This window comes from Lottia gigantea, assembly GCF_000327385.1.
Source record: "Lottia gigantea unplaced genomic scaffold LOTGIsca_5, whole genome shotgun sequence".
Taxonomy (NCBI): domain Eukaryota; kingdom Metazoa; phylum Mollusca; class Gastropoda; family Lottiidae; genus Lottia; species Lottia gigantea.
In genome coordinates this window covers 5,447,699-5,467,417 of record NW_008709715.1, presented here as the reverse complement: position 1 = coordinate 5,467,417, position 19,719 = coordinate 5,447,699, and the positions used below count along the sequence as shown (strand labels likewise).

General features: G+C 31.0%; 2 protein-coding genes across 2 annotated transcripts; one reads left to right on the top strand and one right to left on the bottom strand.

Annotated features, from left to right (window-relative positions):
* Positions 1–2,122: 2,122 nt before the first annotated feature.
* On the bottom strand, positions 2,123–18,109 carry LOTGIDRAFT_210409 (hypothetical protein; the record flags this gene model as incomplete). Its single annotated transcript, XM_009062140.1, has 10 exons — positions 18,095–18,109; positions 17,230–17,378; positions 16,890–16,992; positions 16,650–16,705; positions 16,317–16,418; positions 15,947–16,060; positions 15,613–15,672; positions 15,214–15,323; positions 14,818–14,926; positions 2,123–2,257 (listed from the first exon to the last, which is right to left on the bottom strand). Exons 2-10 carry the CDS (start codon positions 17,254–17,256, stop codon positions 2,123–2,125), a joined length of 816 nt encoding a protein of 271 aa, XP_009060388.1. The 5' UTR covers positions 17,257–17,378; positions 18,095–18,109.
* A 328-nt stretch (positions 18,110–18,437) lies between these two features.
* Positions 18,438–19,706, top strand: LOTGIDRAFT_106244 (hypothetical protein; the record flags this gene model as incomplete). The annotated part of the gene is made up of 3 exons (XM_009062139.1): positions 18,438–18,530; positions 18,892–19,143; positions 19,593–19,706. The coding sequence occupies 3 exons, from the start codon at positions 18,438–18,440 to the stop codon at positions 19,704–19,706; spliced, it is 459 nt and encodes a 152-aa protein (XP_009060387.1).
* Between the last annotated feature and the right edge of the window lie 13 nt (positions 19,707–19,719).

The following is a 19,719-nucleotide window of genomic DNA, read 5'->3' as shown; positions in this document are numbered from 1 at the left end:
TATGTACACTATTACTGATTGGCTTAGCTAAAAAATTATGCTTCTGCTGCTAAACTACAATTGGTACAAAAAATGGCCAACCTGTCCCTATATATAGAATACTTTTTTTTACTGAAATCGTAACTTCTGAAGAGATTTACAGGATAAACAAATAAAATTCCAATATATAATACTATTTAATGTAATTGCTTTAGGGAGTTGATTGAAGGGGATCTTGTACAGTTTTTGAAGTTTGAGAATTGATTTTATAGCTCTGTATAAAAGCGTTAGACTATGTAATTATAGAATGTGTTATAACAAGATGATACATGTATAACCTGTGAATCAGATTTTAACAATAGATGTGTTTGATATATGAACTAATGATTATCAATATCACTATATAATATATAATAATACTCATCATTATATACTAATTAAATAATACAATTAATATCATGCTGGCTTGGAAAAAGGCAGTTTCATTTCCAATATTAGACCTTGAGGTGTGTCAGCAAAGTAAGCAATCTAAATAAACAGGAGCCATATAGCTTCATATAACAGTTTTTAAGTTGCATCAACATGCACGGCAAATAATTAGACTGAGGCTCAAGATATCAGTTTTGATTAGTGTTATAGGAGATACTCCATAGAAGCACTGGCCTAGGTCACAAGAGACTATGGATGTCAGAATGAAAACAAAGTACATGGGATACATACTTGTCCAAGCAGCAATAGGAAATTGGTTTCTTTCTGGAGTTGATTGATGTTCATTGGAATGATTTAAGCTTTCACTTCCTGCAAATAGAATTTTCATTTTATTCTTTTATCTTTATATCCTTTGAGGAGAAGAAAAAACACGTAAGTTTAAAACATTACACATTTTCACTATCATTTGATTGATCATTGTCTTTGATGATGAAAATGCATTTTTCTCTGCAATAATTGACTAATTCAATCTTTATGTTGATGAAATGACATATTTCCTGACATCAGACCCTGGGGAGTTCCACTACTTTCCTTTTAACTGACTAGGAAAACTAGTAATGACTATCTTTAACAGTGAAACAGTAAATACTCTTTTAACTTAAAGTTAATTTTAAAGCAAAAAAAAAGCGTTTACTGTCAGTTTTCACTGCCTATGCAATATTTTGTTTCTAAGAATCTAAGAATCAGTCTAAATCATTAATCCATTGGAAAATTTGTGTCGTGTGTCAAAAGTTAGATATTAAGATTAGTAAGTTTTTATCAAAATAACTTAAGTTTATATCAAGATAATTTAGTTTATATCAAGATAATTTAGTTAATATCAAGATAATTTAGTTTATATCAAGATAATTTAGTTTATATCAAGACAATTTAGTTTATATCAAGACAATTTAGTTTATATCGAGACAATTTAGTTTATATCGAGATAATTTAGTTTATATCGAGATAATTTAGTTTATATCAAGATAATTTAGTTTATATATCAAGATAATTTAGTTTATATATAATTTAGTTTATATATCAAGACAATTTAGATTATATCAAGACAATTTAGATTATATCAAGATAATTTAGTTTATATCAAAACAATTTAGTTTATATCAAGATAATTTAGTTTATATCAAGACAATTTAGTTTATATCAAGATAATTTAGTTTATATCAAGATAATTTAGTTTATATCAAGATAATTTAGTTTATATCAAGATAATTTAGTTTATATCAAGACAATTTAGTTTATATCAAGATAATTTAGTTTATATCAAGATAATTTAGTTTATATCAAGATAATTTAGTTTATATCAAGATAATTTAGTTTATATCAAGATAATTTAGTTTATATCAAGATAATTTAGTTTATATCAAGATAATTTAGTTTATATCGAGATAATTTAGTTTATATCAAGACAATTTAGTTTATATCGAGATAATTTAGTTTATATCAAGACAATTTAGTTTATATCGAGATAATTTAGTTTATATCAAGATAATTTAGTTTATTTCAAGATAATTTAGTTTATATCGAGATAATTTAGTTTATATCAAGATAATTTAGTTTATATCAAGACAATTTAGTTTATATCAAGATAATTTAGTTTATATATCAAGATAATTTAGTTTATATCGAGATAATTTAGTTTATATATCAAGATAATTTAGTTACCTGTATGTGAGTGACTTCTGTTTAATATATGAGCTTTAATTGGTTCATTTTGTCGTAATAGCTGATCATGATGATATCTCTGTTTATTTAATATTCGACTTAACTTAGCATCTTCTTCTGTTCTTAACTATAATATAAATATTGAAATATAATAAATAACTAATAAGCTAAAATGGTAGATCTCTATTGCATGATTTCAAACCTAAAAGTGCTAAAATAAAAAGTAAAGAAGTGAAAATGATGTTTGAACATTACAGTAATCAAACTTTATATAGGCCTATTAATTATGTTGACATTATTATGTTCACAGTTTACAGACTCTACTTCAGGTTGTGTTTTTCTTAATACCATCCACATACAAAACAATCTTATGAAATAGTACAATTCTTATAACATGTAATCTATTGGAATAAAAATCAAACATTGTACTTCACAATTAGAACTTATTTGACCAAAACAAATAAACATTCAATTAAAATTCCACTACTCAGCATACTTTAGAATTTTCCTCCAAGATAGTGCTTAATGTTGGTACTTTCATTGTTAAACTACTAGTAAACTGGTTAGTGCAAGAGATGGTCCTAGTCCCATAATCTTTATCTTATATGAATACAAAGGTGATCTACTTAAACTTAAGTCACTAATTGAGAAGAAACCCTGCTCTGTCTAATGGACCAATGAACTAAATAAACATAAGTTATGAAAAACAATATCTTGATAATAGATAAAAATAACATAATAACAATAGGATTACTAGGCCAAGATCCAGAAACAACACTATGACCCCAGATCAAATTAGCTTTAACATATTGTTTAATGATTACCCTTTATGTGTTTATCATTTAAAAACATCTTAGGTTTCTACTCCATCTTCTTAAACCTGACACATTTTTATCTATCTATTTACTTTATGTTATATGGCAATATTTACTGTCTATATCATTTATAATATCACAGTTATTTTAAGTATTTTATGCATACCAATTCTAAAGTTAAATTAAACTGTTATCTCATATTTTGTGTTGCCAACTGATGGAGATTAGTTATAACTTCGTAGGTAGCATTTAATGAGATAAATTGGAAATTAACTGAATGTCTGAAATGGAACATGACTGAATCTCTCTATTTCTTCAAAAAATTACACAATGCAAAACTGTTACGTTGACTTTTATCTTGCTCAAATACAACTGAATATCCCAACATCTTCCAAGTGAAACAATAACAGTCCATTGTCAATAGTCCAGAACAAAATGTCAACTTACAATAATAATAATACATACATATGTACATCACACATCTTATCATAATACAATCATCACACTATATTACATCATTGGAAATAAAAATCTATAATTTCCATATGATATACAAGCTTAATGACACATTTCTAAGAACATAGCATGAAAACAGAACATGGCAATCAATATCCTGTTAGTCACTCTTATAATCAATATAATAAAATTATGATTCCTGCTTATAATCCATGCCATGATCACTAGGAGAAAACTGACATCCCTTCAAACCAGAAATCCAGCTTAGAAGATTTTTGATAAATAAACCAAATAATAAAAGACCCTAATTCCAGAATAACATAATGGAAAACATTGGTAGCAGATAATGAACTTTCTTCACATCTTTCATAATGAAAGGTGGTATCAGGTGTCTTGGCACCACACCCACCATTCAATACAGATAGAATGAACAACTTTACTTTCACTCTTTTTATTTCAAAATCCCTAATCAAAGCGTTTATTTACCTATGCTACCCAGCACTGGGTAGATAATGATACCTTATTTGTACTATTTCTTATAACCTTAGGTTGACACACAGATTCACATCTATCGAACTTTCATTAATCATACTAAAAGCATTCAAATATCTGTATGCAGTTTAATGGAACAATCTGATAAAATGCAGTCTAAAGCCCCGTTAACATTAGAACGCTACAAAGTGTTTCATTCTCGGTCTAGACCGGGATGCGATAAAAATACCAAATTGCGTTTCGAGAACAGTTCTATAACAATAGTGTAAATGTTTTATGTGAACTCTTCACGAAAGAGTTAATTTTAGACTTCTAATAACACTGATGAAGGCAAATTCGTCTGCTCACAGAAACTGTAGAAAGTTTTATGAGTAAGAACTGTTCTCGGAAAGCTCAACCTTTTACACTACCAAAATTTACCTGTTCCGTTCTGGGAACTGTTTCCAGACCACCCGCCTCAGTAGTCTCGAATTGGAACTGTTCTCAGAACGCTCGACCATTTACACTAGTAATTTTTCACCCGTTCCGTTCTTAGGACGGATCATTTTTATAATGTAAATGGTGTTTAAGTGAAGCGAGTCAAATAAAACACATAATGGACCTAAACAATTAATCTGCAATATAATCAGATTGTTTTATGGAATCATGAACATGCCTACTTGGATTGCCCAGGAACCTTACATCTGACTTGTCAATCGTAACAAGTTTGAATGATTCTCCATGCTTTGATGTTTCTTCACAATGTCAAGCTTCATCTTATAACTTGACTGCAAAAGTCACCTTTTTTGTATCGCAGAATGAATAGATTTAATTGGATTATAAGCCAGCGAATACTGCCAAAAAGAGCCTGAGACAGAAAGACTGTCTTAGCATTGCGTAATAGCTTGACATTGAGAAGATGATTTTCATGAAGCAGACGGATCCAGTCATATCTATAAATACTAAATATAATAAGTTATTTATTGCTGTTATTGTGCAGAAATGACCAGTAAGGAATAGACAAAAATCATTCTTCCGATTAATTGATTAAAGCAATGTTTCTACATAGTTCCTAAGAGACTGAAAGAATTGAGACAACTTCCCTGGGATTGTTTTTATACATAGCAAACAAAAAGGTAGAATAGTGAATAATGATGAAGTTATTATCATTAAGAATAAAGATATTAGAGTACACTTTACTGACCTTGAATAAAGGAGAGCTGGGAAGAACTAAAGTCATATCTATAGAATGATTGTATTGAACCTATCACTGATTTTACACAATAAGTACCGTTAATAGTCTATCAAACAACAATCAAATACTATCAAGTATCCACTGGTCAGTTATTGACCACTATTAGTAACAAACTGGACTGTAACACATCTAGTACACTTCTCCAATACTTCTTGATATAAATCTTTATCATAAAATAATATTCTTTCAGCAGGTCTCTGTTTTAATATAAACCTTAAAGCTCTCAATCCATCATTAGGTACCTCAAGTCAGTCAGTGGTGTTGATTTTAAACTGTTCCTTAAAACATATTCAGCTGGGGCTCTCCACCTAATTAATGTACCCATGCCTTAGATTTAAGGATTAATTTTGTGTATATTAGCTACAATTACAACTCCATTGTTATCTACTTATACTTTATTTAATACAAGTGTGAAAACTTATCCTTAAACAGACCGGCAAACAAAGAATAGCACACCTCCTAAATCACCTGAAATTAGTAAGACTGGTAATTGTTAGAAAGTACTAGGCATGTATTTACTATTAGCCTCACTGTAAGCAGATTAAAATACTAGATAAATAAAGTATATTACTACGATTGACAATTGCCAGTTTAATTCTCAGCAGGGGATATCTCATGGGGTCAAAAATTGACCCTAGATTCATTTGAGATAGGTTCAAATTGTAATGCTCTTAAAAAACATATTATATACCTACTTAAAACTGTACAGAGAGAGTTATTGTATGTCTGACATGTGAATATGAATGGTAATAAACCTGTTATGTAATGTAATATTACAATACTGGTGTGTTTTTTCACAAAAAGCAGGTACAGACATATATAAAATTCATGATATTTCAAGTGATATACAAACAAACTTTTATACACTTCAATGACACAGATGTTGAATCACAGGTAATGCAGTGGGAGAAACATTGGCTAGGATATTGCTCGCCATCAAATGGTTTATTTGTTCTTCACTTCCATTGAATTCTTTTCACAGAAAAAAAGGAACAAAGGAAGTCATAACATCATCTGCTAAGTCTCTTGTTCCCAAACTAATGACTTATTCCTAGGTTTGAATTTAGGTCTTCATTTTGCTGAAGGTATGCAAGAAGGTAAACAGCAAATATCATAAAGAACTACATAAAAAGTCCAGATGGTTGGGAACCAATGTGCTGAGTTATAAGTGATGCAACTTTCCATCTCTTTTATGCCATTTTGATTGCTCTGAAGGTGATCTTAGTTAGCTATCATCTCCTAGCCTTTACTTCAATGCAGACTATAAAGTTTGTTCAAATAAAAAAGTGTCAGATTACGATAGTGAATGTGACAAGTTTATCCTAGAGATTAGAAGAGGATTAGGAAAGTTGAAGTCTTGATTGAAAAAAATTCTTTGGTTGCAAGTATAAAAATTTCATCAATATTTACTTCAATGCACTCCATGGAAACTTTAAAAAGTTTGACTTTATAAAGGTGTCAGTAGTCATTGACTTATATATATGGCACACTGTCGAGTCACATAACAATAAGTTTAGGTTGTTTACCTTTCTGCAATCAACACATACTATGCCATGTAGTGTTCAATATAAGAAATTTAGCCTGTTTTTTTCCAACTTTCATTGGATCTGGATCCCAGTCACCTTGGCTCTTGCTGGGATTGCACTCTAAACCAAAGAAAAATCATCTTAATAACTGAATCACAAAGAGGAAAAAAGTGACAAATAGAGACAGTTTGCAATATACATGTCAGAACAATTCACTTGAAGACCTGGTAAATTTCAATACATATTTTGCTCTATTTCTAATGTTTTTCAAAATCAATCCAATTTAACAGACGACAAAACATCAGATTAATGGTATTTAATAGAAAATTAGAGCATACATAACATCTATATTGTTTGTTTCCTGGGCTATATTGTATCAACTGAATTGGAAAATTGATACCATCTGATCTTGTACAACATTGTAAACAACAAAAGCTTTCTAGTTTTTTCAATCTATTTAATGGGATATTACAGTACAGTGGACCTTAGTCACAAACCATTAAAGTTAGAACATGTTTCAACAAGATGCTTATTCTATTCATGCTTTTGTATTTTATCATATTCATGAACAAAAGGTATATAATACTATACCTTCCTGGTGATCAAAATTCCCCTCAACACTGCAGGGATAATGACAAAATTGATAGGCAATAATCGTGTATCTTTAACATGCATCTACAGGCACAAATTATTGATTTAAACAGCAATTATAACCCAGACTATTCATAAATAGTATATATCAATAAACATGCTTATTAGTTATTATAAAGCCAGTTCAAACACATGATAATACTTGATAAAATAAATAGATATGGGAAAGGAGCAAATTGGGAAAGGATGGAATGGAAAATGACGAAAAGAGTGTCGAAATAGGAAGTGGAAAAATGGGAATAGATTGAGAGCGAATTGGGAAGGGGTGATAATTCAATACTTAATATCAATTGAAGCACTAGGCCAATTCCTGAATACACTATCAAAAGATGCTACTTTTCTGCACCAATCAATCCTAACACCAAATTTGTAACTATTTCAAGTTAAATTTCATGTATAAGAACCACTTTGAAGAGAGTATCAGAAAATTGTAAGAAACTGTTGTTGATAGAGTTAGTAGAGGCCCTCAACTTTCTCATCAGTGAGAAGAAATTGATGTGAAAGATCTTTCACCTTAAAGGGATTAATAAGGAGGTTTTCTAAATTGTTTATGTGTATAAAGATCATTGATAGCATCAATTTGCACCATTCCAGTTATCAATCAGATGTCTGTGGTATCAGCAACTTCACTTAATGATGTCACTAATCGCAGATGGCCTTATGTGATACAAGCACATTTGCGATTAGTGACATCATTAATCACTTAGTTTTAGAGGAATTGCAGGTACCACAGACGTCTGATTGAAAATTGGAATGGTGCAAATTGATGCTATCAGTGTCCCAGATTCACATCAAATTTTTAGAAAAGCTCTTTACAATCCCTTTAATTTGACTAGTTAATGCATAACATAACCATACGTCATAATTTCTTGCTTAACACGGAGACATCTTTCAATACTTAATAAGCACAAATGTCAATAAACAAAGCAACTTCATGATAAAAGAATAAACTAGTCAAGGACATAGAAATCAACAGACAATATAAGACAGTAAAAGATAAGCTTGAGTAAGCTGTTAAGAATCTCTTTATCATCACCATTAATAATGTTTACTATGTTTACTAGTACTTATTGACAAATAAATTCACACCACATTGCATTTGACATCTGAAGAAATGACATTTTTTTTCTATTTTTCAGGAAGAACTAATATCAATTACTAAGAATATTAACAAACTAAGGAACCAGCTTCCTTGCCATTCATTTCGACCAATTGTACTTTTATCTCAGAAACAGGATTAAGTTAGTATTATTGTTGACAGCCCACCTTTACAATTTGATCAGGTTATTTTACCAGTGTATGTATTTTCAATAATGACTCCAAAGCATGGTATTCTTTTTTAAAATAATTCTAAATAATAATTGATAAACTTTCAAAATATCAAAATTTGGAACTGAGTTTAACCAAAATTCTAAACTCAATGAGTTATGTTAGTTTAAAAAGATTAAAAGAAAAAATTTCAAAGATAATCAGGAGTTCCACAAGCAAATCTAAATTCAGCATGTTAGAAATGAGATAAATAATGAATTTTAAGATTATATCAACAAAAGTCTTGGCATATAACACAGAATCTGATGACCATAGAAAACCAAGTCTCAAAGATCTGACATTTCAATATAGTTTTATTTTCTAAATTCTAAAAAGTTGGTAAATTTTATTTCATATGAAAATAACTGTAACGTTCATCATGGAAAAAGTGCACTTATAACTAATTACTTAACTCTTGCATTATTCTTCTTAGAAACAATGACCAGGTATTTCAAAGATTACATTATAAAATATCATTTATTAAAAGTCAGGTATAAAAGAATTACTTACTAAAATATTCCTGATATTAATAGAAGAAATCATTTTGATTGGTACCGGTACTGCTATCCTGATACACTATTAATTACATGTCTATATAACTCTACTCTCAACATCTTATAACTAACTAACTTCTACCTATTGACTTCCTCTCAATCAATCAATATATAGTCCATTCCATTTAATTACACACAAACACACCTAGACCATACATATTTCATCAGTAGAATTTTTTAGAGGATTTCTTCGAGGAGGTCTAGCTTGTCTAGTGAAGCTTTATCAATAATAAATATACTCTCAGTCCATAATGATTTATATGGCACACTATCCACTGGCGTGACACAAAACTTCCATCAATAAATTCACAGAATTTGATTATCAAATAAAAAGTTTGTATTGATTATAGTCAAGATGCATGAAACTGATTTCAGCATGAAATAAGACTACAGTTCCAATCACAACATTTCTAATCAATGTATTATGAATGATTTATAAGATACAGTTTCTCTTGAAGGCTTTTAAGTTGCACGCTATTGTTTAAGTAGCATAATAAATATGCTAATTTTCCATTAATTTTACATATAGGAATATCTGAGTTTTCAAAAGCAAAGCTTTGAAGTTGTAATAAGTTGTGCAATGATTTCAGAAATCCAATACTGTCAATACTGTTAAACTGACAGCATCAGACACGATGAAATGATTTCCCACAAGAGTTCAGGCTATGATCAGAGCTCAACACTTTCCCATTTAGTTCTAATCCTTTTAAATGGTAGACTGGAGATCTGAGCTCAGCTCTCAAATTATATCCACTGAACAAAAATCAAAGATGACATAACAGATATCTTTAGTTCCCTTGTCCACAGAGCAATCAAATTCTTAAATAAGACTTTCACCATAACTGAAAATTATTAGCCAGATCTTTCATAATTCACCACCTTATCACATGTCATTTAAGTATAATTGACACTAGACTAGTCTGAATTACTGTCAACACATTTCATAGTTTAATCATAATTTACAAACTGTTATCTCACTCTACCAAACGCTCTACTTAATCCATTATCTCAATATTGTTCATTTTTCTTTAAAACTCTTCAATAATTCCCTCAGTATTGTTATTATAAAGACTATTTTAAAGTAGTTAGTAGATAATAAAGTGATAATTACAACTCACTAACTAGTCAATAACCGATATTTTATTATAACCATCTATTCTTATTGGTATATAATAAAACGTAAAAAACACATCTGATGACCCAATATTCCATGACTACTGTTGACTATACTAGTCAAAATATCAACAATACATGGATATCTATTGTAATCAAAATAATAGTCATACCACCCAGGTTTATTGTGAAATTACTCTAGGTGGACCAGTACTCAGTACTTAATTTGACAAGGCCATAAAATGATGCAGATACACCAAGAATTATTGAAATTGAAATGGAAACACAGTTTGGAATTAGATTCATAAAAATCATTGAAATAAATAATAACAATCACTGAAAAGAACACATTAAAATCATGAAAATTTACTCAAAATCATTAAAATAAACAGTCGAACTCATGAAACTCAACACACCAAAATCATGGAAATAGACAAATTAACACCTAACACATATAAAAGAGCCACGTGATAATCATGTAAATGAAAAGCATTAAAATCATGGAACTGAAAAGCATCATAACCAATGAAATGCATCACAAATATTGAAATGAAAGGGATCACAATTAGTGAAATTAAATGCATCACAATCATTGAAATGAAATGCCTCAAAATCGAAGAAATTTATTGAATATGTTTGTCAAAATCATGACAATAGGCCAATTGTTCCTGATAATATTAATATCTAGTGAAATAATTTGTTATTTAACTGGTACTGTAATTTCATATTCATACTTAATATAATAATCTCTCCTAAACAAAAATTATCACGAAAAACACAGTAATAAGTATACATATAATTGATTATATAATTTGTGATAACAATTTGTTATTGTTAATGGAAAATATCAATCAATGATAACAAAAAGTAATTAACTTCTCAATTAGGAAAAAAATTTCATTGCTCTTAACCATAGATTTCAGTTGCAGAAAACAATCTTATGATATTATTTAAATTGATTCACTAGATTTGAAAATAGAGCAATATTTTTCTGAAACAAGTAATGATTGGATAACTCATTTAGTAAACATTAAGACCATTAGAATCAAAATCAAAACATAGTTCTCTATGCAATCAAAACAGTCAGTTATGCAATCAAAACATAGTACACAATCAAATCACAGTCAGCTATGCAATTAGAACATACTCATTCAATGATTTAAGATAACTACTCTTGGACAGTTTTTTAGTTTATTTGATTGAGTTTTGTCAAGGCATTCTCCCTCTGCATTAACACATGATGACACTGTATAATGAGGTGTTCAAACTTTGTAACTATTTCAGAGAGTCAACATGGTCTATTGATTTAGTATGTCTATTGTTAGTAAATGATGAATGTGTTTAAAATACAAACTGTATATTAGACTTGCAGAAATATATTTGGTGAAAAAGATCAATACTCACAGCAGTTTATTTATTGAAGGGATAAACTGATCCATATGGCAATTTATAATAATATTGATCAAACAGATTGATATAAGGGGCCATTATTGTGATCAAGTGGTGAAGGCCTTATTATTGATAATTAGGCCATATTATATATAATAAATGTATTGTCAAGTCCTAAAGTTAGATTTTATACTAGGCAACAATATAAACATTGTAGTCTCGAGTATCCAGGTGATATAGTTCTCGTACATTAATTATAGATTTCAAATAGTCCTGATGTCAGGTTAATTATGGTGTTTTCTATTCTAAACATAATGATCCCTTATCAAATAGGTCAGACAAATGTCATATCTTATGTCACTATTTATCTCTACAGATCCCTTTTACATGTTATCTAAACTAGTCAAAACTTCCTACATACAAAGAAGACCTTATAAATCTTATTTTTAAGAATGATATAGAAATGTCAGTGATGAGAGTGTCCCTTTTCAATTTTGTAGTTTGCGCTTTTACAGCAATGATCCTTTTTTATAAAAGAACTCTGATAACAGGAATGTTAGATAGTTACTCCAAATGGAGTATTTGGCACAGAAAACTTATGTCATTATAATCAACTGACAGTGACAGAACATGTTATACACTCGGAGACAAGAAGAATTGTAAATCATGTTATACATAGCTAATTATCAATCAAATTCACCTTTATTATTCTAACCATATAATTATAAATTTATGTACCACTTTGACACGGATTATCACACAGCTGTTGAACTTTGACAAGGATAATCAAACAGCTCTTGGAATTTGAAAAGGATCATCCAACAGGGCTCTTGGACCTTGACAAGGATCATCAAACAGCTCTTGGACTTTGGCAAGGGAAATACACAGATTATCACACAGCTCTTGGACTTCAACAATGAAAATCACACAGCTATTGGGCCTTAGAAAGGATATCACACAGCTCTTGGGACTATGACAAGGATCATCACACAGCTCTTGGACTTTGACAAGGATCATTACACAGCTCTTGGACTTTGACAAGGATCATTACACAGCTCTGGGACTATGACAAGGATCATCACACAGCTCTTAGGACTATGACAAGGATCATCACACAGCTCTTAGGACTATGACAAGGATCATCACACAGTTCTTGGACTATCACAAGGATCATTACACAGCTCTTGGACTTTGACACGGATCATCACACAGCTCTTGGGCTTTGACAAGGATCATCACACAGCTCTTGGACTATCACAAGGATCATTACACAGCTCTTGGACTTTGACAAGGATCATCACACAGCTCTTGGACTTTGACAAGGATCATTACACAGCTCTTGGACTTTGACAATGAAAATCACACAGCTCTTGGGTTTTGACAAGGATCATTACACAGCTCTGGGACTATCACAAGGATCATCACACAGCTCTTGGACTTTGACAAGGATCATTACACAGCTCTTGGACTAGGACAAGGATCATCACACAGCTCTTGGACTTTGACAAGGATCATTACACAGCTCTTGGACTTTGACAAGGATTATCACACAGCTCTTGGACTTGAACAATGAAAATCACACAGCTCTTGGACTTGAACAATGAAAATCACACAACTCTTGGGCTTGGACACGGATCATCATACAGCTCTTGGACTTTGAAAAGGGAAATTGCACAGCTCTTGGACTTGGACAAGGATCATCTCACAGCTCTTGGACTTTGACAATGAAAATCACACAGCTCTTGGGCTTGGACACGGATCATCATACAGCTCTTGGACTATGAAAAGGATCATCACACAGCTCTTGGACTATGACAATGACAAGGATCATCACACAGCTCTTGGACTATGAAAAGGATCATCACACAGCTCTTGGACTATGACAATGACAAGGATCATCACACAGCTCTTGGACTATGACAATGACAAGGATCATCACACAGCTCTTGGACTATGACAATGACAAGGATCATCACACAGCTCTTGGACTTCAACAATGAAAATCACACAGCTCTTGAGCTTGGACACGGATCATCATACAGCTCTTGGACTTTGAAAAGGGAAATCACACAGCTCTTCTAATTGGACATGGATTATCACACAGCTCCTGACTTTGAGCCATATAGTAAATTCAATGGAATACACCAAGATAATCTCTTAATATAACCATTTATTCAGTTTCAAAGTTTGTAAGTTTGAGGTAAAAATTTCCAGGAAAAGTTTCAAGATTCGTAATATAACCTATATTGTCAAATGTCGATGTACCTATAAATAACTTACTGTGCAACAGGACTAATTGACCTACAGATAGGGATCAGGTCATGTATTCTCGAAACAATGTGAACGCTAGGATGTCCTAGGGTCTTAACCTCTAACACAGTTCCTAGCGCTAGGATCGTTTTGAGAATACGTAGGAGGTATAATATAAAGATGCTAAACCAAGTTTATCAAGTATTGTATTAAAGGCCATCTTCACCATCCATTTGATCAATCATACCTTAGTTTCTAAAATGAATTGTTTAGCAAGCTAATCACTAATAATATTTTTAGCTAACCATCAAAATTTGAGCTTTCTTATCCATTAGTAATTATCATAATTATCTGAGTTAGTTTGTGAAATTGATGACACATCTTCTCCAGAAAAAAAAAAATGTAGAAGAGCACTAACATTCATAAATGTATTTTTTATAATATCTTATGCTGTCATTTAGCTTGAAGTTAGATGTAATATACATCACAATTATTCAGTCGTATGGCCATTTCTGCCAAGGCATGTACAAATCAGTTTTCCTGAAGGACCTGGTCAACACAATGTACTATACAGGCAGGAGAGAAACGAGTGAAGGTGGAAATAAAAAATGAAGGGAATATTTGGATGGGTTATGCAATTTTCAAACAGTTCTAGTATTTCTAAAGACTATTTACATGTATTCAAGACCAAAATCAACCCCTCAAAAAAACAGATTGTTTCCCTTTAATGTTCAAGAATACTGTTTTCTACAGCAAGCAGTTTTAAGGTATTTTTTGAAAATTGAATGCAACATTAAAATCAAGATTATTTTGAGACATAAAATTATATTTTTACATTGCCCTAGAGTATCTTTATAAGTATATAAACAATATATCGCTCGTAAATAATTAAAACCTACCTCCTCTGATAAAGGACAAACAGTTGATAAATATTGCAGAAGTTGATAATGTTCACCCACTCTATAATGTCGACCTTCACCTTGACTATACAACCATTCAGCCAATAATCTGAAATTACAAAATTAAATACTAATAAATTTTCTTTCGAATTATGTTTATGACCATGGAAACAACATTGGTTTCAATTCAAAATGAAATTACGCTTATTTATTTATACTAACAGTTACAGTTTAGAATAATATTAGTCTAATTAGACCAAACATTTTCTTTATTAGCTTTTATATTTAATACAGCCACTTAATAATAAAATATAATCTAATATTAATTAGACTTGGAAAATGTATGCAAATACTAGCTTCTTAAAACTTTTAAATAACTTGTAACAGATTACTTACTTTTCTTTCTGAGAAATACCATAACCATCTAATATCTTTAATCTAAAACACCAGTTGATTATATAAGCTCGATAGTCAAACAATGTGATATAAGTTAAGTCAAATGATTCCTTTCAAAATGTGTAGAGAAATGGACTTAAATTTGTAGAGGAAGACTGACGTCACTCAGAAAAATTGAAGTTAATCAAAAGATTATGTGTATCAAGGATAATTCAAAGTGTAAACACAAGGAGTTAACATTTTTGAGTTAAGTCTAAATAGTATAGTTTCAGTTATTCTATATCTTAACAAATTTGATCCATTTGGTAACATTTGGAAATGTGGCTCTTTCAATTAAAATGATATTACAGACATTGTAATTATTTTCATGTTAAAAGGATATATATCTGTTGATGTAACACAAGGGTTCCTGGCAATTGATAATTGTTCTAAATTTTCCAAACAACTTAAATAGGAAATCTGAAAAAAATTATGAAATACTTAATTACGTTGACATGACATACGACATTAAATTATTTATGTAATCTTCAAATGAGATTGTTCTGCAATATTCTGGACTGATGAATAAGCTTATCCAAACAATGTATATTGTGTAAGAATTTTATATTCACAGCCAATAATACCAACTTGCACATGAAGTTTCATTGATATCACAATATTAATCAATGACAAGATTTATACAGCCTGAATGTCCACGGCTTAATTTGTTTGAGGCAAGATAAGAAATAAATACCTCAGTTAAATCATGTATTTCATTAGACTCTAATGATAAAACAGCTAAACTGGCTGGTAGACAGGCTGGTACAGGCTTTAAACTGTTTAATATATTACCATGTAATAGTAAGGTCTACAAAATACAATAAAATCATACACCCGTCATTTTACAGTACAGAACAGCAAGAATAGAAATATTTGAATGAACTGTGGGGAAAGTAAACAATATGAAACTGTCACCTAATTGATGCGACAGCTAGACACATATAATCTGGCAAAGACATCTATGCAAATTAAAGGGACAATTCTAGAGCAAAATACTAATTTGTCTCCAGGAAATTTAAGCTATTGAAACTATCCGAGGTGTATATTGTCTTGAATAAGCATACCTGTAAACATATAAGGGGAGATAAATCTGTAATAACTTCTATATTATTATCTGATAAATCTAAATGCCGTAGTTGTGTATTATGTTGTAAGTGGGAAATAATCTGTAAAGAAATTAATGATAGAGAGTAAATATCATATATCACATATTTTATTTACACATTCATCCAAATAGTGAATCCGATGAGAACTATAGTCTTTAAGTGCTCCCAAACAATGTTGACTGGCAGACCCGAACGACAGGGACAATGACAATATACAGACACATTTCCATGTGGGCTTGTAAAAATCGACAATTGTCCGAACATTAAAATATATTTGAACTTTGAACTTACCTTGATGCTATTACCTGATAAATCTAACCATGTTAAATAAACTAGCTCTTCTAAACCTAGAATTACACATAATTATCACAATCAAAAATAAAAGAGTCCGAGCAAAATCAAAAGTTTGGCATTAAAAACTTCATTTACGAAATATAATTCAATTTCAATGCCAACTATCAATAAAAAAAAATAATAATAATACACACAAACAACTTCATAGGTAAATCTACCAAACAAATAATCAATTACCTTCAATATTCACTATACTATTGTTCGCTAGATTTAAAACATTTAGTTTCTTCACCACAGAAATTCCATTCATACGAACAATGTGATTATTAGCCAGTGAAACCTGAAACAGAAAGATACAAAATTGATACAAAACTAGGACTGGCCACAAGATTAATTATCAAAAAAAAAAAAAAACACATGTGAAAAACAATTTTGCTACATTGCTTCTCTTGTTCCTTGCTGGATCCTTGAATCTTCATCAATAACTAAGCATACAAATATTTAATTTATAATTATTCCTTTTTGTACAAATGTACAGACTGGTACCTGTATCTCATCTATTAATATAAATTTTTACCTGTTCAAGATAGGGGTGTTGTTCCATGCTCTCTATTCTTGTAATATCATTGTCATCACATATCAATCCAGTAATAGGCTCCACATTATTTGGTATTTCAATTGATTTTAGACATTTATTTCTTAAATCTAGTACAAAACCATTTGTCTCTAAAATATAAAGTTTAAAATTTGTATCAAATTGATCTGGTCACTAGGTTAATTCTCTTCACAAGAACCTGCCCTGGCACATAATATGTTTAGTTAGCAGACTGGATAATTACTGTTAGATCAGAGACTGATGAATTATCATACACGAATACAGCGGATATCACAAGTTCATATTGTAATGTAACAATTGTAAGTCGGCCACTGTCAGCGTGACAGTTCATGACCTTCTGTGATAGCCCATCAATTCGCTGTGAAAGACAATCAAATCATTAATAACCCTTTGGTAAAATGGCATTCATAAAATATTTCATATCTTCGAATTGCTTTCAATCCTGTGATAATGAAATATAATTTGGTGTTGACATGAAATGAACAGACTTCCAGAATGATTATGTTTATCGTCTACATATTTGACTATGGAAGTACATACAAAGCATCATGCACTGAGTATTGCGTCATTTCTCACTCTCAGTCTCAATGACTCCTCACTCTCAGTCTCAGACACTCTGAGTTTTGCTGAGTCTTTCGTCGTCTCGAATTCTGGTTTGTTGACATTGGTTACTTTGAATCTTATTACACCTAACATTCTATATTTTGATTAAAAATAATTCACCTCTTATGTCATGTGAATGGTTATGATATTAACCATGTTAACATACACACTTTCGATCGTTTGGACAAAAAATTACAGTAATTTATTGGAATAAATTGATTACCTTCTTCGAAATCCGCCATTTTGTCATTCCCGCTTGCAGTATCGAAGTCGAAAAAATGTTTATTTGAAAATATAATTCTCAATTTGTCAACAAAAATAATTTTAACTACTTTCTCGTAATTTGAATTATTTTGGTAAATTTAAAAAGCTGTAAATTTCAATGACCCAATGATTGTGTTATTTTATTTTGCTGCGCACCTGACATATGTACATTACTATTTCCTTTTCCGGCTATCATCATGAAGTAAGAACGACCAAATTTATACTATTCAATTAATCTATCTAATCCATTGCTACTAATCTTTTTTCAGTCCCGCCATGATGTTCACCTTAGACATTAAAAGATGTTCTTTCATTTTAGGATCGAACTTTGTTCGTACAGTGGTCTCAAAATATATCCCGGCCATGGGAAGAGAGTGGTGTTGAAAGATGGCAAGGTTTGTTTATATGTTATGATTGTATTTGTATTCTCTTCTAGCTGTATAACCTCTGTGGCAAGCTGTGGGTAGTTTTGTATGCAATAATTGACCTCGAAATGGTATAGTATTTGTATCTTTAAAAACTATATGCCTTTTATTATGTTGCAACATATATGTGTATATGATCTATCATTGGCCTACACTCTGTTTAGGACAGGCAGGGAAAGATTTTTCATCAGATAGATGGCATAGTATTTCAAAGCTGACGTATGCTATTGCTAATAAAGGCATAGAGTTAATTTGGTTTTGGAATCTGAAAAGGATAATGCATAGGTCATGTCATATTTTATTAAAATTTCTGTATTTTGTATCTTTCCAGACTTTCAACTTTTTGAACTCAAAATGTTGTGCTTCACACTTCATGAAGAGAAACCCTCGAGAAATTAGATGGACTGTGTTGTACAGACGAAAATACAAAAAAGGAAACTTGGAGACCATAACCAAGAAACGAAATCGTAAAACAGTGAAACATGAGAGGGGTATTGCTGGAGCTACTTTAAGTGATATTCTAGCCAAGAGAAATCAACCCCCAGAGGTCAGAGCTGCTCAAAGAGAGCAAGCTATCAGGTTGGTTTTTGATTGTCACACTTCCTTGCCCAGGTTTCTATAATGTAATTTTATGTGATCTGTCAAGCCAGACATTTGTTATATTTTGGGGAAAAAGTTTGCTTAAATGACAAATTCTCTTCTTCAAGGCATTAAATGACTTACGATTTTCCATTTCTGAAGGGATTCCTTAAATATTAATCGCTGTATTTTTTTTTCAGAGCCCAAAAAGAAAAATTAAGAGCACAGGCAAAGAAGAGTGCACCTGCAGCTGTAAGTAAACTATATCTGCTACCCTTTTGAAATAGTGTGTCTTTTTAAGCCATGACAATGTTGCTGCTTGATATGGAATTGGTACCAGCAGAATTTTCTGGGCATATGCTTTACAGTGTCCATTTTTCTTCCAATGGACATTCTTACTGATGGCTAATCTGTGGTTTGTACTTAAATTTACTTTTATTTGTTTATTTACAGGCTGCTGGAGCTAAGAAAAAGGGAGCAAAGGCACCCCCAAAAGGTGGCAAAGCTGGTGGAAAGATTCAGAAGAGTGTAGCTAAATCGGCACCACGTGTTGGTGGCAAGCGATAAGAATAAAAAAAAT